This window comes from Dromaius novaehollandiae, chromosome W, assembly GCF_036370855.1.
Source record: "Dromaius novaehollandiae isolate bDroNov1 chromosome W, bDroNov1.hap1, whole genome shotgun sequence".
Classification (NCBI taxonomy): domain Eukaryota; kingdom Metazoa; phylum Chordata; class Aves; order Casuariiformes; family Dromaiidae; genus Dromaius; species Dromaius novaehollandiae.
In genome coordinates, this window is record NC_088130.1 from 10953160 (window position 1) to 10975109 (window position 21950).

Genomic DNA, 21950 nt, shown 5'->3' on the forward strand with positions numbered 1-21950 from the left:
GAGTTGCAGTTGGGTACCCTAGATGCCTTCTAGGTTAACAGCAAGGAACCTGTGCTATGGCACCCACACCAACACATGGCTCTGCTGTCAACATCCATTACCCATTTCCTTGTCAGGCCATAGGACTCCTCACACTCCCAGAGCAATGTCCCATTCCACCTTGTCACCTTGTCTCAAACTCCTTGGCATCACCAGCTAGGTGCAGGGAATTGAAGACAAGCTCCCATGCCATACCAAGAAGCAGGAGCCAGGGATCAGGCAGCTGGCTGAAATATCTCCACAGCCAAAAATCTTTAATTGCAGTCCTGCTGGAGGGATCAGACCTGACATACAACTCAGCAGAGCACTTGGACACCAGATGAAGCACAATCATAACTGAGACAACCACCAACACCTGCCTAGCGCTCAGGCAGTTTTCATGACAAAATGTCTCAAAAAAGCATGATTGGGGCTGGTCTAGGCAGCAGGACAAACCAGGAGCCAGGGTGAACCCAGCTCAGGTGGGGCAGTGCCAGCCCAGAACTAAATTTTCTAACTTTTGTAGTTGTTTTTTAGTTCTGCTTTGCCCAGCTACAATACAAAACCTAGCATCAAGAGTTCAAAAGTTTCATACAGTTTGTTTCCAGTCTAATAGCTACTGCTCACACAGTAGAAAACATTTACTTTTATATGCATAGCTGAATAAAATATGCTTGTTACTACCATCCCCAAGTTTTAGCAATATACCCAAATTACTTCAATTTACATCATGGAAATAAAGAATCATGTATCAATGTCTGTGAACACAGATTTGTTAATTATATTACAAATTCTAAGCAGTTTAATGGTAACTTCTCTTATAATAGTTTGGCAAATTTCAACTCTTCTCTCTTGATTTCTTCAGATCTCTTTTTTTTGTAATTAATCCATTTACTAAAATACCTAATTTTTACTTTCCATGCACAGTGCAGTTCTAGGAGATTGAATTTGACTTTCCTGGGATTTCATAAACTGCAGCTTTTGTTTTTCCTCACATCAAATACAGATTCATTCCTTAGCTACTTAAAAAAAAAATAATAATAAATCTTCACAAGCTACCAGCTCTTCTGTATATCTCCTTGCATCTCTTTGATCAAGCTCCTCCAACCGTTCTGGAGTAATCCATGGGTAATTATAACTTCTTAGCTTCTTTAGCCTAAAAGGAACCAATTTACTACAGACTGTCATGAATCCTGGTTTTAAATTATCAAGAGCCCAATTACCAACAGGAATAAGGATACCTCTTTTCAATTAAAGTGATTGATTTCACATAAAACCTAGTAACATTTCACTTTTTAATTATGTACATTCTTATCAAATGTGAAAAGGTTCACCCTCATTTTAGTTTCTATCCAGTGAACATAATACAACAAACATTAATCATATACAAATATAATGCCAGACCTAAAAATGCTTTCCACATACTTTGAAAATTTCTAATCTATAAAAGCATGCTGTCCATTTTAATTTATTCCTCATTTTCACTCCAAAACATTTACTTGGAATTTGGGACAGGCTTAAACATTTTATATCCATATATGGGTTTTTTTTGTTTTTGTTTTTAAATGTATCCAAACCAGTTACAAGTTGAAAAAGAAAAACAGGATTAAATTTAAGCAGAAACAGGAAAAATAAGAAAATAGAGTGTCAGATGAGACAAGGGGCAGAACTCTTCACATTACTGTCCATGTGAACAGTTTAATTACCACTAGGATTACTTGCATAAGTAATAACGTGCCAATCCTTAATTCTGTGCCAGGCTTAGAGACAGTAGCATAGATGTGCTGTGGAAAGACCCCATCTCTGACAAGTGACAGGAGTCCCCCCGTGCCAGGGTACCTTCTTGGTTGACAGCTCTTCTCAGCTGGGCCAAAGGGCTCTTTGCTGTGCCCAGACAGAGCACACAGCCTCCTCAGGAGCTCTCTTTCCTCAGGCCAGGCCCGGAGAAGAGAGGGGTCTGGGAATTCTGTACTTTTGGATTATTCCCAAAAGAGATTATATCTTCCGGGGACGCAGCTTGACAACAAATTCTCTGAAGGGCAAACCTGCTTCATGGATGAGTTTGGACCAAAGGCCAGGTAACTCAAATTCATTAAACCCTCACATGCTCGTCTTCCTAATATTCCTGCAGCTCTACCACAAAATGTTCTGTCACTCACTGCCTGCTAATGTCTAATTCTAATCTTTATTCTGCATTTTGATTTAACTCCTTTTTTTGGCCTTCCAGGGCAAAAACTATCTTTATTGACAAAATCTGAAGCACAATTTGGAAGAAGCAAAGAGGTACCCTGTTGGGTCAATAAATCAGCTGCCTACAACAGTGCAAGCCTTTTTTAATCACATAGGACACTGTGTCTGCTAAGCAGAATGGGAGCCTATTGTAGCATAGAAAGGTTTCCTGACTTTTGGAAAAAGGGATGGAGACCCAAAGGTACTGTTGAAAAAAGCTATACAAAGATCTGGAGGAAGCTCAATTTTAATTGAAAAAATTAAATAGTCTATATAAGGAACCTGAAGTAGACCTCAAAGCTTTCTCTCTCATTTCCCTATGCCATTTGCAGGAAAGTGTATTTTCAAGAAGAAAGAAAACATAAATGAGGGAAATATTTCTAAGAAAAAGGATACTGGAATTCAAAATTCTAACACACACCATGCATGGACTTCTCATCCTTCCAAAAGTTTCAAAATAAAAACCTTAGACACATTGATGCTTCACAGCATGCTGTGGCAAGTCTTTTATTTTGTTCACCTGATTAGTGCAACTCAAATAATTAAACAAAATTGACAAAGAAATCCCAAAACAGCAGTCATAAAACAATGACTCTTCAAATAGGAATGTAATTCACCCCTACAGCAACTCCACTGACTTGCTGTGAGGTTCCATGAGAAAAGGAACAGTCCATCACTAATATTATTAAAGCTTCACCACATTCTAGTGTTACATAAAAAGCAAAGAAAGGAATAATCCTGTCCCAAAGAGCTTACAGTCTGAAACCAGCTGCAGTAATGTCCAACATTACGTAAGTTAAAATAGCAGGGTTATGTCAAAATATCATTATTGGTAGTAAAATTCACAGGCTGAGAAGCAAAGATAACTCTCAAGAAGGGTATTACAACATAAGATCTTCTGAAGATCTTTGATATGCTGGGGTAAGGCAGAGACTGAAGTTATACAAAGTCTGAAGTCATGAGGATAAAGTGAAAAAGTTGGACCTAAAGTGTGATCTAGCGTGAGGAAAAGGAAGAGAAGTCAAGATTTGCGTTGGCTGGAGTTAGGCAGAGCCCCACATACAAAGGTGACAAAAATGAATCAATGAAAAGGCAAAGAAAACAGCAGAACAATTAGAAGAGAGGAAAGACATTTAAGGAGCACCAGACAAGAAAATTTGTGGCACTATGGACTAAGAAGTCAGCGCAGAGAAAGTCACAGGTCCATTGAATTGAACACAGCAGTCCCGTTGGATGCAAGGGTAGCAAAATAACAGGCTTTTGGTAGGAGCATCAAATATGCACACTCTAAAATAATATAAAATTAATAACCTAAAGAAGTTTAAAATATAAAATGCATAGAGAAATAAACATCTTATAAATTGATTTCACTACAAACTCATGCATCTTAGCTTTAAACCTATGAATGCTAACACCAAAAAAAAAAAAAAAAAAAAGAAAGGCCCAATGCTACAGATGTTAACTACAATAATGGGTACTACTACATGGGACTGTCATGGTACTGTTTCATGCATGGGAGCAAACATCTAAATGCAAAGGCCTGAAGTCAGGAATGTAGATATGAGCTCCTCTGAGAACTGCTCATGATGTACAGTTGAAATATATCTGATAAACCAACTAAACATCCTTAGAGAACACTCAACCTCAGCTCTAGCCTCATTGTGCAGTCACATACTATTTATGAAGCTCTATGGAAGGCTTTTAACAAGTTTTGCCTTGTGAAATTTATTGAGAATAGTGTCTTTAAAGAAGTCATTTGTAACTGTAGAAATGAGAAATAACAGGTAAAAGATTTTTCAAATGGTAGGGTAGATTCTTATTCCAGTTGTATCTATATGAACCAAGAGTGACTCTATGAATTTCAACAGAACATTATAGCAGCATGTCTAAGGTCAGAATCAGATCCACGGCATCTTTCAGTGCTGCTCACAGTTTAACTACAAATTAAGTGGTCTGCTTTACAAATTTTGGAACCAGTCTTGATTGGTCTGGGGATCCCCACCTTCAAATAGAAGTCAAGGTTGTCCAAGTCATTGCAAGACTGGGCCCTCAATCCCATGTAGTTAACTAAAAGAGCTCCAAGAACTAAAAGACAATATAACTTGTGCGCTACAGCTGTGTAGTACCGCAGTAATTTTCAAATCCTTTAGCTTTTATTTCATAGATGTGCAGCATGGCTCTAAACCACGAGCATTTATGACTGATGCATCTGCATGAAGCTTCTCATGAATGTTGCAAGCTTCTGAACATCTTCTACAGTCACTGCATTATACAAAGAGGCACGAATTCCTCCCACGGATCTGAATTGAGAAGAGGAGGGGATGATGACAACAACAACAAAAACAGACAGGTTTTGTATATGCTAGAAAAGACTTGAATACCATTATCTATTCACAGCTATATGCCCCTACCCCAAAGGGGTAAGAGTAACATTTTGTGTGAATGAGTGGCAACATTTAATTCTTCAAGGCAAGCTTTCTATCAAAGTATAATAAGTATTTATTAGATATTTATAGCTCTAACACTGTAGCCCTGTGACCTCAAAAATCTAATTTTTTTAATCCCATGAACACCACTATAATAGAAGAAGGAACTCTTGCAGACAGACAGACACTATACAATAATGAATCTGACCTTAAGAGCCAACTCCTCTGGCATTTGCAGAGAGCCTGATTAATCAAACTTGGGATAAAAGCAGAATCAGGGAGAAAGCCCTCTGGCTCCAACCATGCCTAAGCAGTAGGGTTCCAAGTACAGTCTCTAGGTTGCTATTTCCAGTGCTCCCAAACCAATATGAGAGGAAAGGTTTGTCAGGGAGAGAGGTTGGTTAGTTAATAGACGATGCCTGCTGCTGTATCACCGTAATACTATTTAATTCTACACAACAAATGGATTCATCTTAGCCTAGCACTTACCGATGTCCTTTCAGAGATATCATGTTAAGTTCCACGGCTTTCTCAAGGAATTTCTTTTCCAGGGCTTCATCCCCCTTGACACTGCCAATGCGGAAGGGGACGTTCATTCTGCTTTGGTTCTTTTTCTCCACTGGGCATCTGGAAAAATTGCAAAATGTAATGATTAACCTATTTAGTGCTAAATCTACATTTTTAGCTATATACAATTTCAGGAAGTGAATAATTGCATCTGCTTAGCACTGAAGTCATTCTTTTGCCATAATCAAAGAGAAGATTACTTTCTATGAAATAAAGGAACCTTCCTTTTTCAACTAAGTAGATTAATTACGATAAATGGAAGGATGGTCACCCCTTCCTGCCATACCCAAAATTGCTACTATGGAATGCATGAAAGGCCTGCAAAAAGTCTAACAAATTTAAAAACTTAAAAAAAGAGAGGACGGTCTCTATTGCATTCCCCAGAGTAACAGCGTTTTCCAGTAAAGTAATTGAGGTTTGGTCAAGGTTAATTATAGTGCACTTTCACCAAGTCTCAAGCAGGTTCTTCTCTTCATCTTCACATAGATTGACACACTTTTATTTCTATGCAGCTAGTCACAAGCAATACCAAACTTAAGCTTGACCCAGCTAAACAGAGATAAAGCAAGTATAAGAACACAGTGTAAGGAAATAACCATTTATGTTAAGAGACTTTCATTAATGATTACAGTCCCCCCCCCCCACATTAGTATTATTCAGAATCATGAATATGTCTCAAGGAGAGAGGAGATATCTCCAGAGCAAATCTTGCATCACAGGTATGGCCACAACATGTAGCATATCACAGCTTCTTAAACTCTTAGAATTCCCTTTAATCCAAAGTGGAAAATTCAAGATTCCTTTAAAACAAAATTTCTCTTTGAATACTTTGTGGAGGAAAGAACAGGGGGAAAAAACATTAGTATTATTTTTCTTCAGTGCTTCTGGTTACAAGGGACATATGAGGCTACCAGATTTATCCTTTCCCAAGGCTACTGTATAGATTTCTTGCAGGGATTCATTAGGAATGTTTTTTCATAAATTGCATGTAAATTCCATGCCTATTATTATTCTACTTGGCAAAGAATGGACATCATTCTTTTTGAGGTCCTCACTTGTTCCTTTGTACAGATGTCTCCATCATGAAGAAATAATTGATCATAATATCTGTATATGCAAATTTTACAATTTAGATGCAACCAAGAAAACACTCTTCAAAAAGGCCTGCCCCGTAAGCGTTCCCATGCTTGAAAAACTGTGGCTCTGCTATAGTTTTTATTACAAGATCCAGTTGCTATTAGGCAACCCAACATAACTCAGTGCAAGCTGTTAGTGGTTAGAAGTTGGAAAGTAACAGACTGAATGGCACACAGCACTCTGTTGTAGAAAGTCTCCATTCACTGAAAGGCTCATCTCACTGCTTATGCAGTGAGGCATGCCACAGGTTAGGTGGCGCATCACAGCTGGGCAGGCAGCTTTGGGTAAGTCTTCCTTTTAGTCACAGACATGATAAAAAATCTGCAGTCTTAAGTACACTACTTAATAAGATGCATACAGCTCAGTTATTAGTGAAATTTGCTTTGCATTCCCAATTACCTATTTACTGTCCCATCTGCACTGCACTTCACACTCTCAGCCCTACAGACCAGCTTGCCAGAAACAAAGATTTCATGTTTGTCACAAAATGCTTTTTCAAGGCTTGATTTGCTCACTGAGGTTTACAAAAAGTCCTCAGGACTTCACTGGAGTAGGATCCCATTCCTGATCACAACAATGCCAAAGGCAAAGATGTTGTTCTCGTTAACTAAATGGATAAGCTGAATGTATTAAATTTTATGATGGAACTATATCCTTGCCAATTAAGGCTGCAGCCAGCTTTAATTTAAAATTCAAATTTAATTTGCCCTATTATAACTTTGACTTGAAAATTAATTAGGTCCCCAAATTGTTGATTTTATGCTGAAGGTAAAGGAAAATATTTTGGCAGAGTTTCAGAGTCATTCACTACTTCTTAAGCAGAGTGAGTGATTAAAATAATTATTCCAAATTACAACATCAGCTTTCAGCTATACACATTTTGGGTCCTGTGAGCTCAAAAATACCTTGCACCCATCTGAAAAAAAACAGAGGGTTAAATCTGCTTTGAAAATCCATCAGGAATAATTGAAGAAAATAAACTGTATGTAAAGAAAATGTTTTATGCTGTGACTACATCTAGGTCTGATCTTATTCCTGCTATTTCAGTGTGTGTTTCAGGATTCGGCACAATGAGCTAATAAAGATGCTGCTTGATAAAGAAAAAGCAGAATCTTTTGAGTACTGAAAGATGGTAGAAAGAATATGATACTGAAAACTGCTCTCTAGAACTTCTTACAAGCTACTTTCTCTGCTTTGGCATGTACTTCCCAAGACATTCGCTAGGCATACAAAGCAGGGGTTTTAGCATATCTGTTTTTTGAATATGCCTTGCCTAGGCTTCTCCATTTTATAATGTTTAGAATATGTATTTTTAATATGCTTCACAATTGATCTATGCAGAATAACTCCAAATTCTGTTGGAATGAGACTCATCCTTGGATAGTTATCAAATGAATGCTTTGCACAAATAATCCCTCTAGGATTCCTCACATTTTCAATATATTGAAAAGGCAACTTTAACAGTCTGATTGCAGCATACTTTTGAAGTTATGAATATGTTTGGCTCTACAACAAACATTGAAACCAAGGGAAAAAAACATAGTAACTTACACATAGAATCCATTAGATTTGTCTATAATGTCATAAATCATTCGTGATTTGATTGAGCTAAGTTTATCCATAGCTGCAGCCCCACCATTATTCTTTATCCATTCCAGTACCAATCCCATGATATAGATGCTGTGTAAGAGAAAGAACATTATTCAATCAGGTTATTGTAAAAGAAATAGAAGAGAGAATTACGGTCCTGCTTAATGGTCCACAAAATATTTCAGCAATAAGATGCTACCTTTGGTTTTAGGGTTTTTATCAAGATGATTAACCACTCAGAATTTGGATTACATTTCAAATTATGACATATTTAAGTAGTCAGTGTTTTTGGACCCTGATAAGGAAACCTGAAATTCAAATGCCACACAAATACGTTGTGCCAAACTTAATCCCTTGCACCACAGAAGAGCACATCCTGTAGGCTTCCCTCAGCCCTGCACAGCTCCCAAGGACATCCTCAGGCATTTCACTTCTGCAAGGACTGCCAATTCTTTGACCATACAACTGACTATCGAGGTCCAAGAAAGAGCCAGAATTAATGCTTAAGTTGGTGGTATGCACCCTGCACAGCTGCTCTAGCAAAGGTGCTGCGGTGAATCTCAAATGTACGTGCATTAATAATGTCAAATCTAATCTCATTTTCATAAACACTAGAAATATACCTATATACCATTTCTGTCTAAAGAGCTCTTTCTCCACATGAAGAGTGATGTTTGGTGAAACAAGTAATAAATATACCACACTTAATAATTCATTACCATTCAAGTTCTGAGCTGAGACCTGGAAGCCTGCTGAATTCATGCAGCTACGGACCAAGCATTTCAATGCCAGTTACCCAGTGTAACATAAAAACCCTAAAGACCTCTTGCCTTTGTGCTTTTGCTATAAAACTCAGCTTGTTCAAGTTCAGGCATTTCCCACGACTACACCGCTTTGCATAATAAACTGTTCACAAGTTTTGATGGCATATTTCCAACAGGTTTGCTTTTATTAATCCTCTCATTACAGATTCAAAAGGAGTGCTCAAAGTACATTACCCTACAAATTTCCATCACAAGGATCTAGCAGGAGGTTGATTTAACTTTGCTACCTTTAATTTCTCAATGGATGCAAACCTTGAATCTTTGAACACTTCAGAAAGACTGCAGAATAACTGAGGTTACAGACTGCCTGTTATAAATAAGCAAAGCACCTTATGGCTTTGAGCTCACAATATTGCTACATTTACAACAGCAGGCTGTCAACTACTCCGGTGCAAAGGATTTAAGTGAAGCATAGCCTATGCCCTGGCCACCTACACAGGGCCACATTTCCCCTCTCGTCCTTATCTCCTCAAGTGAAATTTCTTGCTCTAGGGCTGACGTCTGTAAATCTTACCTATCCGATCCACACAAACCAACCGGGGGATATCTTTCACATCAGTCAAACTTATGTTTTTAGAGCAATTTTAAATGCAAAATAAACCCTTGGAGCTTAGAAGTGAGATTGTCCTAGCAAAATCACCATTAATTTGGCAAAGCAGATTAGGGTCAAAAAGTTGGTGACTTTAACCTCATGGCTAAAGAGATCAGCATCACATTAATTTAATTTAACGCCCTGCTGAAGTAGCTTTTGCAAATTCAGTTAATATTTCCTGCCTGTTTGCCAGCTATTACTGAGCCCAGAGTAGGGAGAGGGGAGGCGAACACAGTTAAGAAGTTTTGCCAGTTCCTTACAAAACAGAACAGGCATTTTAAAACCAAGCCAAACAGATCTGCACCCTGCCAACATTTCAGTCTCTATTACATTCTGAATTACAGAATGTGCTCCGAAGCAGGTCTCTAACATGAAGCAAAATCTGGCAAAACAGTAGTCAGAAAGCAGAAAGATTGTTGGTCGCAACTTCATTTTCAGTCTCTGCATTTCTCACTACCCTGTATGTTACTGACAGACACTCTGTTACAGCTAAGGAAGCACTTTCTTTTCTAGAAATTCTTTGCAGGAGCCAGAATGAAGCTGCAGAACTGAATTTTTGTTTGGCTTTTCAAATGGAAATAGTTCTGTACTTAGAAAACATGAACGGCTGGACTTAAAACCTGGCATGTGCAAGTACGCAGTGTTCACAACAGAATGTGTGACTTGGCAGCCTGGGAAATAACTGATCATGAAACAGAAGCTTTATCAATCACTGAAAAAACACACATACTGCCCACGTAACTGTATTTTGTTATAAAGTTAAGTACACAAAGAAGGCAAATGTTCAGAAACACTGAAAGTTAACTTTTATGGTGAACAACCAGCCTATAGACATCAAGGGTACCCAGCCCATAGGGCAGCCTCTGTATATAATCGTTGCAACAGTACACACTATAAGCAAGCATACTCCTCGAAAGAACTACAGCTGTGCACCATAAAGTCCAAAACAAACATATGCTCACTGAATTTACTGTTCCTTTGATAAAGGAATGTAACAACCCCTATGCCATTGCAATAATACACATCATAGTGAAAATAGGCAGATTCAAAGATATACTTAATATCACTTAAAATTCTACCGATTTTATATACTAAGTGATGGCATTAAGGCAGGTCCTGTAAACAGGAATTACTGTGCTTTAGGATGATACGGTGCATTTGATATGCACCAGTCACAGTTAGGCAGCTTAACTTTGAAAATTCTGGCTTGTGTGGAAAAGATACAGATTTGTATTAATCTCAACTCATATTGGAGACTTTTCTCTCTTTGAATCAAAAGGAAGTCTCATCTTTAAAAGTAGGAATCATTATTTTCAAAGTAATTTAAAAAATATTTCTAGGAAAAGATACCTGTTTGAAGTTTTTTTTTTTTTTTAATATAACCATTTTAGTGAATGTTGGTATAAAAAGGCTCCAGAACCCATTGAAATACATATTTTGATCTAGAATGGCCAGATGCTGTTGGCTCAATATCTAAATCTTCCAGTGCATCATTTCACTAGTTATCAGAAGTTCAGAGCCAGTAACTCTGAAAGAGCAAGCTGTAATCTGTTCTGCTTTATGTATACATGAAATTGCCAGGTACATGCTGATTTTATAATCTTGACTGCTGGCCAAGATTATGAAGCTAGAAGAACAGAGTTTTATTTCTGGATGCCAGGAAGAACAGAGTTTTATTTCTGGATGCCAGGAAGAGCATGAAGGTGGCAATCAAAATAATATGGAAAGCTGCGCTAGAGAATAAAGCAAAACAATGACTAAAACACTATTTTCAGTTTTACGTTCAACAGTTTCATTTCAAAACTGACTACAGTGAATAATGTAGCTAGAACAAAAAAGTTCCAAAAAATATTTGAAAGAATGCATATTCTTGTAATATTTTGTATTATTAAAATGTATAATAATAATAATTACTGTTTTCCAGTAAAGAAAATACAGAGAGATCTGGAAGTTCAGAATGCTAAGAACAATCTTGGGGTACATATGTATGTAAGCATTTGTGTGTAGTGTATGTTGAAGCTTCTAACTCTATGTGTGAATATCTCCTCAACCATTTTCACTTTCAGACAAGGGATCAGCCACCTCCCTAATCTCATCCCTTGCGCTACAGATGTTATTGCAATACAGACATTAAACACTTAAAAGAATGAGAGTGAGTGCATTCCGATTACAAAGCACTTTCTCCCCACTATCTATAGTATAGTATAGTACTGTATAGTCTGTTCTGTCCCAAGGCAAGAGAGTAGCTAGAAGGAAAGGGAAGCCCTAAAGTTAACGCAAAGGCAAAAACCCTGTTGAGATGAACTTTAGTTCTCCTGCTTTGACAGGCAAAAAACAAAACCATGGTCCTTGCAAGGGTCAGCAGAGCTTACACCTTACTCTGGGTTTCTTTACTCAGGAAGAAGCTAAATCATATCTATACCGAGTGTTCAAGAAGCAAAACTAAGGGCCAAATTATCTACTAGTGGTGATGAAAGCAGTATCACTGAATTGACTAGAGCTGTATTCATTTAAAGTCAGCAGACGATTAGATCCTGAATCTCCTACAATGGGATTATCACATATAATATGTACTTCTAGAAGTATAATGTTCTTTACGGCTCAGTCCTGTTGGACACCATCAAAGCCACGGCTGGACGCTTTAAGGGTCTTCACAGGAATCATGACTCCAACATATCAATGACTTGAGAGCAAATACACTCATTTCCAAAACTTTTCTCAACCACAGCAGCAAATGGCAGTGCAGTAGTTTTCTGAATACAGGATATTAAATACTGGGATAAGTTACCTGTAGCATGGTGGAGTGTTATATAAAGAGCCATTTGTTGCTTGTGTTTTGTAATCCAGTACTGCAGGGCATTCTTTCAGTGCAAATCCCAGCAAGTCCTCATGGACTATTACAACAGTAACTCCAGCACAGCCAACGTTCTTCTGAGCACCAGCAAAAATCACACCAAACTAACAGAAAGGAGAAAAGAAGAACTTGTTACATGCAGTCACTAACAGATCTTATAACTGCACAATAAGCCAGTATCTTTATACAACAGGCATACAAATAAAACAAACAGTTTGGAGAATATGTTGAAAATAAGCAAGTTGTGGGTCAAAGAGGGCTTAGGAGATATTCTGATTTCAAAGAGACTTCCAAGCTAGCATAGAATTGTTATACCATGTATTAAATATGTACATATTATCAGAACCATGTATCTTCATTCAGCTGAGGTAGTTCATCTCAACAAATTCCCCAGTAATTTGCCAAATGTTTGTTTAGTGGTCTCAAATGATTCTCAAGGCAGCCTGTCCCCATTTCACACTACTTCAAGCAAATTTATGAATAAATAAATAAAAATATTTACAACTAATCTGGCATTTCAGAAGAGGAATCACATAATCTATCTGTTCAAAGAGAGGCAGACGAGGAAAAGCCAAGATGAATGCACTAACAATTGTCCCTTCTTTTCCTTCACACAGATAAAGGTCAAATGCTCCGCTTCCCTAGTTCACAAGTCAGTAACGTTTCCCAACCATAGCGCACTTTACAAACATAAGCAAGTTCTATCTTCTACCTCTGAGAAACTGAGACAGTAACTGTAAGGCATAGGAAGCTTTATGGCTTAAAAGTGGCCATGTTAGAGGCAGGATCAAAAATTCTGATTCTGTGCCCTGCTATAACCATTTACACTATCTACAGACTAAATATGATATGTCAGCTACGGCATCAGTGAACAAAACGCAGTAGACAAAGAATCTTGGAGAGCTAATAGCGTGAACTATTTCAATATAATTCAATATATTTTTGCCAAAAATAAGATAATAGATAACTTTCAGATCTGAAATTTCAGATTTCAATGTTTATATCCATCAGATACCCGATTAACAACATATGATTTCTTTAATGATTTCACTGTTCAGCAGCTCCAGTCAGTCATACTCTTACAGATGCCTGTATGCCTTGGATATGTATCCAAGTTTGAAAATGCTTTCTGCGGTCACTGCGTCTGATACTGTACCTTAGAAACATCCACAGGTTTGGACAGGAAGCTTGATGACATATCACAAACCAAAACTGCTCCTTTGACATCAGGTACAAAGTCAAACTCTACCCCATGAACAGTTTCATTAGCACAGTAATAGACATAAGATGCATCTGGATTAAGATTCCAAGTGCTCGGGTCAGGTATTTCTGGAGACAGACAAAAAGGAAAACCAAAGGTCACCGAAAACAAGTAATTTTCTTGGCATGCAGTTTTACTTGAACACTGGACTTTCAAAATGCAAACTCAGAAGTGATTTTGTTGCATAACGTAACACTATATTTTGCCGGCAACAAGCTAAATTTATCTACAAAGGAAATACACCCGTGAGTTCCCAAAATCCTCTGTGGTGACCCATCATCGAGCTTTGCAGACCTTCTCTGGTTGCAAGTCCTTCTTCCTCAAGGGATTTTAATCAGGTTTGCAATCCCAAATTATAAACCACTGTCTTAAGGATCTAAAATAGAATTTCAGCTGAACTTAAGCACTTGCACCCAAGAATCCTCCACATGCCTTCATAACCACAGCAGCATCCAAATTCTCATTGCTAAAGCTCTCTAAAGGTCTGTTTCTGTGCAGCCCCAAAAGCATCTCAATCTTTCCCAAGCAGAACATGAGGTTACCTACCTCCCATTTAAGCCCTGCAAGGGATTTGCAAAACTAACATTCACCTGCCTCTGTCAGTAGGCAGAGCTCTGTATGCCCTGCCAGCACAGACCAGGTTCTGCATAAAACAAATAACAGTTGCTCCTTTTGTTCCAAAGCACCAGAGAACAACTACTGCCTACCCTCTTATTTACAGCAGCTAAATGGTTAATACACTCCCCTAGGATGGGGAAGATGCAAGTTCAATTCTTTCCTTTGTCTCAAAGGAGATAAACCCATCTCCCAAGGCCCCAATCACAAGTTAATAGACTAATTCACATGCGAGACATTCTTCATCCTTCCTGTTGCCACTCTTCCCAGTTTGTATGGTATAATTTCAACCAGAGAGAAGAAAAATGTGCAGGACTAGCCAGAGCAGGGACATCATCTTTGCCAAGAAGAGAAGATACATGATTATTTATGCTCCCAGTGACCACTTAAAGTAAGGTATACATGTAAAACATCCTTGAAATAGACTTTCTCATAAAAGGTCCCAATGGCTAAACTACAGTTAACCTTCCTCCTACACTGTGGTTATATGTCAAATTGTATCATGTCCCATAACGAGCTTTGAGAGAAAGAGAGAATTGAAAATGTCTCGTCTATTCCAGAGCCACCTGTTGGTTAGGACACACAGCAGGGAAATGAGAGTTTGGAAACCCTCAAAAGAAGGGAACAGAACACAGGTCTCCCATCTCCTGGGCCAAAAAGCTTATGATCTCAGATATGCTTCTAAATTGCAGAAAAATCTCATTTTGGAAAGTACCTGAAACTGAAATATCTAGCATGTAAGAAGCAAGTAACTTAAAAACTGATTTAAAACTGATGTCTCATCAGACAGCCCCTGTTACTTCCCCTATCAATATACATTTACTTCCTACCACACATGTTCTAGGATCTGCTCAGTCTAGCTTCAAGATTCACCTTGCCTAGTGGAGATTGCTAACTCATCTAACATATTTCCCAAGCATGAATACGGAGAGATGTGGCTGGTAATTTTCAAGTGCTAGGCAGTCAATTGTTTAACTAGCTAACATTCAGTAACAGACAGACTGATTTCTGGAACAATTCAAAAAAGCTAAGCTTTCATATGGATGTAATCATCAACTTACTCGTATAGGTTCCTAGTTTAGGATGGACAATATTCACTTTGGCATACTTCTCTGCTTCTTTAGCTGCTTTTGCTGACCAAGCTCCAGTAACCACATAATCTGCATGTCTTCCCTCCTTTAGGTCAATCAGATTAAGTGGGACTGCACTGAACTGACCAGATCCACCTCCTTGGAGAAAAATAACTTTGTAGTTTTCTGGTATATTTCTGCATGAAAGAAATAAACATGTATTTTTATCCCCAAAAGAGAAAAGATTCATGGGGCTGAGTATACAATACTTGCTATTATACATTTAACTGCAACATTCCAGAGGAAAAATAAATCCATTTTAGAAGAGGCTTTTCCAAGAGGTTAAACCAAAGCTCATCAACTTACACCAGCACTGCTCTTTAGTTGCTATCGAGAGTAACACTATATATTTTATTGATAAAAATATGTTGGAAACGAGCAATAAACAAACTCACTCATGAGTAGCTCTTCTATCATAATACACACAAACTTGAAAGATGTTGCAACAGAATTAATGCTCAAATGTAGTTTTGTCTATTGTTAGCTTGATAGAAAACTGATGAAGCTAAGAAATTCAGATCAAAGTGCTTACAGTGGATTTCAACTTTGGGAGCCCAAAACTTAAAAATTTGCAAGTGTAGTTGTATACTTAACATGCATATATAATTCACTAAGTCACAAAAACTATGTGTTCAAATTACTGATGCCATCAAAAAAGCCCTTCCGTCAATAATTGTCTGTAAAATCTTGATTTTACATCTTTATATGAAAGGATCATTAACTACTACAAGACCTGTACAGTAATTCCAATATTCTATGTATTCCGAAGCTTTAAAATGTACCACACTACATACAGGAAAAGGGTTCTTGATTGGTCATTCTAAAAAACCACCATATAAAAGTTTATGTTAGTAAAATTGGATTGATGAGTCCTTTACAGACCACCTTTATGCTACTGCAGAGACAAGTAACAAGCATATAGTTTTCAATCATCACAACTTATTTCTTAAAGAAAAAAAAAGTTGCACTTTATGAATTCTATGAATGCAACCAAAGTTTGAATTTCAGAAGCAAGTCAACCTGTTAGTGTATTAAAGTCATGTAAAAGTATCTTAACTGAATAAAAGCCCTTTGTCACATTCAAATAAGTCAGGATCAGACAAATGGAAGACCAATGTTCTCTCCAAGATTATTACTTTTGATTAGATACAGTATCTAAAAATAGGTCCTTTCACCTACGTGGAGTAAAGGTCTCCACATGAATCATTTTATTAGTGCAACTAGCACAAGTGTAAAATAAAAATAAGCAGGAAGCAATTCACTTACAGCAATTCACGCAAGAGATTTTCAGCTGTATTTACAATTTTTGTGAAATCGGAGGTCCGATGGCTCATTTCTTGCGTGGAAAAAGAAAAAAAAAAAGGAGAGAGAGATGACATGAAACAAAATGGTAAGCCTTCTACATTCACAGACTCAAAACACCTGAAGACTCCTGTTCCCAGCTCTGACTCCCATTTTGCTGAGCTTTCCTAAACACCCATACAAGCCTTATGCCACCCATCTTGTCCAAATCCATGCAAATCCACTCCATTCATATTTCATACCCTCACCTCCTTCCTGTCCCGGTAAACAACAGAGGGATATGTCTGGATGAAGAAAGTACTCCCTAGCAAGGTGCAAGTTTTCTCTGCTCCAAGAATGTTTTCTGCTACCACCATACTCCGTAACTGCCATAGCAGTATAGGGGGGTTGTTTCGTTCTGTTATTTTAACAAGGTTTCTTCATGCTGTAATCCTAATTAGAAGCTAAGACCACTCAGCATTAATTCCTTTACTCAAACTCATGTTCTTTCTTCCATTTGTAAGAGTGTACAATTTATTTAAACATAAATCCCAACCCAGACTGCTGCACACATTCTACTTTCAACAGCCAGTTTCATGGGACTAGTAAAATGCTGAGCATGTTTGTGCATAAAGTTTTTGCGCAATGGGGGCTGAAAAGTGAGTCATATACGTGTGTGCTACAGAAGACACCTCTTCCTTAGGGCAAGACCATATTTTCTTCCTAATGGGAAGCATGCAGTATTTCAGATGCATCCTCTCCTTTCTCAACTAAAAATGCTTATAATCCAAGATACAAATATATATACATATATATATACACACACATAAAAAAGCAGGTACTTCCCTAAAGATCCAGAAGTACTAATGCAATAGTTATGATTACTTATCTTCTGTGTCTCTAGTCCTTTATGCTGGATCACTAAACGCCTGCCTATGTATCATTTAATGGTCTCTTGATGAGCAGTTAGAATAGGAATAACTGCAGTATGAAAGAGTATCCTCTGTACAAGTTTTTACAAAAGAAAGGGTAAGTATTCAGCTGAAATACCAAGGTCAAAAGCTCTTATTAAATAATTCAGTTAAACATCTACATTCTGAAATGCATACAGAATTTTTTTTCTAAAGTCTTACCAAGAACACTAATACCAAGTCCTTTGTAGTCCACCAATTCTTTCTGTGCTTCTAGTAATACCTAACAAAAATAAAACCAATAAACAAAATAAGGAGATTTTCTACTACTGTGAGTAACTAATGCATCGTACATCTGTCAGCTGCTCCATACTGCAATAACCTGACACTTCTCAAATTAGATTACCAGACATACAGGCACCAATATAATTTTACTGGATTACCACTACTGTACTAGTAGCTGAGGGCTTGTCACAGCATGATTAAATCGCATGCTTTGGGAAAGTCTGTATTTCAAGTTGTTGTTTCAACAGTCACATTTCCAGATTATTTCAGAATGATTTTTCAGGAATTGGCTGGAACTTCTCACCTTTTACAGAAGACTTAATAATATTTCCACATGTACTAACTTTTTCTACCCGAGGATCTTTTTTTTTTTCCCTATGTTCTTTTACTTGACTTGTAGAAACAGGTAACTGAAGTATTGAGGGAAACATTAAAAAGCAGTGTGTGGAATTGCACGCAAGTGACACAATAGGATGAGGCCTGATTTCAGAGAACAAGGTCCTGCACTTTCTAAATACGCACCTTCTTTACATTATTGAAAATTAGGAAAAAAAACAAACAAAGTTTTGAGACAATCAAAAAGCACAGGTGACTCCAGAAAGCCCTTGCCAGCTGATCTGCTGCTTCAGCTTTTCATTGTTCTTTCTTCTTTCATTGCTGTCACACATCAACAAAGTGGAGTTAGACTCTAACCACTGGATTTGCTGCTTGTGCTTTCTGTAAATTCACGGGTTTGAGCCAGAACATTCACTGTCCCTCCAAAAGGGAACAGGAAGAGATGGAGCCGCAGTAGAAAACTCTCCAAAACAAAAGTTGTATGCATGCATCCCAGGATCTGTCAAAAAACGTGCTCTGGAAGGTTGCAGGAGCAAGCAAACTGCCTTGCTGGCAGGGTATCCGCATGACCTGTCAACTTAACAGCTGGTCACCAGAAGTCCAACCAGAAATAGCTCTGCTGCTTTTGATTTTAGAGATGGTGAAGTTTTAGCCAGCATGTTGCACATGCAAGCATATTCATGACAGAGGAGGAAAAAAAAAAAAATCAAAGGGAACATGCAGATCATTATAAAGGATGTTAAACCACTTGATAAAATGCTATTTCGTTAGTAGCATTCTTTATCTGAAAATCTGTACTAAAAAGAAGACTGATTTTTTGAAAAAAGTGCCTATTTCTCTCATACAAATATAAACAACATTCTTATGATATGCCTCATAATAGGCATGAAGAGCTCTGTCCACCTCTTTGCTTCAGTGAGCTGGAGCACTTCATATGCAGCATCAGCCTACAGTCAAACTAAGTGAAGTAGTCAAGGTGAAGAGTACTGCATTTTCAAAAAACAGGAGAAAACAGACCAATGATATGAAGTTCAGCTATGCTCCCCTCAAACATTAAGTGCAGCCCTCAGTTCCCTCTCTGTTGGAGAAGCAGATGCTGCAGCAGTTTAAGAGGGCTCCTTTCTCAGCCAAGGGCTTTGCAATACAGAACAATGACTTGTAGCATAATCTATAAAAGCATTTCCAGAAAAAACACAAATTGAGAAGCTGCTCTACAGCAAAATTGTTACAGAAAAACGTGTTAGGGAAGTAATGCAGAAAATAATGGAGAAAACTATGATCCAAGAAGTAAAGAAAAAAAATTCCCACAACACAACTCTTGAGTGGAAAGCCAGATGCTTAAAATTCAGGACAAACCACCCCCTCTCCATATGCAACTGGATAATCTACGGTTGCTGATGCAACTTTCCAAAGGGTTGAGTCTATGCTATGCTCGTTACCATTGTTTATATAAAGGCTTCTCATTGAATTATCTTAATTTTCTTTTTCTTTCTGGTCAGCTTCATTCGATGCAGCTACTTGCGCATCTGCAAAGACTTACTTTCCATCCCAAAACTGATACAGCCCCAATGAAGGAGCACTCTAGCAGATTTACCAAAATTCTAGGGGTGCAATCTTAAAACCACATGGGGGGGAGGTCTTAAGAAAAAACAAATCTACAAATTCGTTGGCGCATTCAGTTTTAGGGAGGAGGGAGAAGAGTTTTTGTTCTGACCGCCCAGTTGCTTGTTTGGTTAAACGGAGCTTCCCAGACCGCCGCTTGGCAGCGCCAAGATGAGCGCCAGCGGGGAGCCGCGCTAGGGGGCGACACCCGCCGCCGCCGCCTCACCAGCCGGGAGCCACCGCCCAGCCGAAAGCCACCTGCCCCCGCCGCCCCAGCCCCTACTCACGGAGCGCGGCAGCTTCGCCGGTCCGGCCCCGAAGTTCGCCACCTGCCGCCCACACTCCATGATGGCCGCCCTGCCGCACCCCCAGCCCCAGCCCCTGATAAACCCCCGCCGCCGGCCCGCCCACGGCTCCCCTCGCGCACACCCGCGGCGCGGGGGGCGGTGCTGCTGCTGCTGGCCCGCCCCCGCCGATTGGCCGCACGGGCAGCGCCCCGGCCGCCGATTGGCGGCAGCGTGATAGGGCTGGCGGCGTTGGGGTTGCGGCGCGCGCGGACCTCCCCTCCCCCCGGTTTGCGTAACGGCCAAGCTGCCGCCGCCCCCCCCCCCCCCCAAACACACACACACACACACACGTGTGTACGGCTCCGCCAAGCGAGGGGCGGCGGGGGGGGGACATACCTGCCTCAGCGTGAAGGAGCAGAAGGAGCCACGAATTACTGTTCGTATTTTAGAGGAAGGAATAAAAACAAGGGAGGAGGGAAAGTGGGACGCGTTTCACCGCAGGTAGAGCAGAGCCACCTCCCGGGCTAATCGCCCTAATTACCACACCGTTCTTCCCGCAAATACCTTGGTATAAGTCCAGGGAAAACGTGTTACATATGCATTTAAAATACAGTCAAACAGGCGTAATTGAAGTAAAGCCTTCAGCTCATCCTGTTTCTCCTCATGGCTTCAGTGGGGGAAATATTACTGTACAATCCCTTTCCAGCAGTGATCTTAAAGGAAGTAGCATTAAATCAATTTTGACAAAACAAGCCCTTAAGTATGATTGAAAACAGATGGAGTCCCATAACTTACAAATATCTTGGATGAAACTCACAGTTGTCAGCTGCAGTTGCACAGGGCACAACCCCTTACCCTGTCCAGCCTTCCCCATAAACCTGACACTGCCCAACCTGCGTGTGCTTACCAAGTTTTCCAGCAACACAAACCTGGATACAGAATTTCATTAAAGCATCTTTCTCAGAAGTGAGCACACTGATATCCATTATTTTCTGAATACAGAGATTTATATGAGATCATTTTTCATTACATACTACTCCACTGAGGAAGCGCTCCCCACTCGTACCTGTGTCCTGCCAAGGCAGTTCAAACCGAGAACTGCCAGAGGAACTAACCTGTCTGTGCTCGGTAAATCTCCTATCTTGATTTCGAGACACTTTGCAGCAGAATGTAAGAAGTGAACTGCGCTAATAAATAGATTTTCATCCTATACAAGTTATTTTGTTCAAAAAAAATTTAACAAAGAGCGATTTTAAAGCAAAGCTTATTTTCTTTTCAGTAATGGATATAGCTTAAACTTTCACTTTCAGATGCCAGAACCCCCCTCAGCTCCAAAAGGAATACAGCAATGTTTAAGCACATCACAGAATCAATGCTTGTTCCCTTCAAAACATCAGGGCCTTTTTAAAGTACATCTTAGACCACCAGAACAACCACATTACTTTTAAGTATTAAAATTAGTTCTGACTAAATAGAACCATTAACTGCAATGCTCAGTAACAACATGAATGTGACTACAATAATAATTGCTTTACTAGGGTCTCAGGTAGAAACAGGCTTAAGAGATATGGGCTCTTTGTATGGGCTTTTCTCTTCATTAGACCCAAACTGCCTGTCTGGAGAGCCAGCCTCGAACTGCCAACTGCAAGGAGAAATGCATGCTAGGTGAGAAGGGGCAGCTGAGGCAGTCAAGTAATTCAGGTGGAGGTTCAGGTCAGTAACTTGCCCATTAACAGAGGAAGTGCTTTAACACTCAAGCAGGATCAAGCTTGAAGCCAAACAGCCTAGCACAAAATTACAACCAACCTGCAACTTTGGAATTAAATGTGTTAATCAATCTTTTGGCATAAAGAACTAGAACACAAGAATAGAAACTAGGCAAGCTGATGCAGGTATCTGCCCACAGCACAGGGAGTAAGTATCAGGTATTGAAGTTTTTCCACTTGAAAACTCCCATCCTAAGCAGAAGGGTCAAAAATAGTAGCTCCCACAAGATCAGAGGCCT

The 21950-nt window shown here is 39.1% G+C and overlaps 1 protein-coding gene across 1 annotated transcript; it reads right to left on the minus strand.

Annotated features, from left to right (window-relative positions):
* Positions 1–2722: 2722 nt before the first annotated feature.
* LOC135324181 (phosphoserine aminotransferase-like) lies at positions 2723–20085 on the minus strand. The gene is made up of 9 exons (XM_064499901.1): positions 19946–20085; positions 17658–17718; positions 16510–16579; positions 15175–15380; positions 13394–13566; positions 12172–12341; positions 7929–8057; positions 5163–5300; positions 2723–4547 (listed from the first exon to the last, which is right to left on the minus strand). Exons 1-9 carry the CDS (start codon positions 20003–20005, stop codon positions 4442–4444), a joined length of 1113 nt encoding a protein of 370 aa, XP_064355971.1. The 5' UTR covers positions 20006–20085; the 3' UTR covers positions 2723–4441.
* Positions 20086–21950: the final 1865 nt, after the last annotated feature.

Bases quoted from the DNA above. Each gene is read 5' to 3' on its own strand.
- LOC135324181 (XM_064499901.1), bottom strand. From the start codon at position 20,005: ATGGAGTGTGGGCGGCAGGTGGCGAACTTCGGGGCCGGACCGGCGAAG. The intron at 17,719-19,945 runs GTGAGTAGGGGC...TATTTTTGTTAG, and splicing joins CGGCGAAGCTGCCGCGCTCC to GTATTACTAGAAGCACAGAA. The intron at 13,567-15,174 runs GTAAGTTGATGA...GTCTGTCTCCAG, and splicing joins TAAACTAGGAACCTATACGA to AAATACCTGACCCGAGCACT.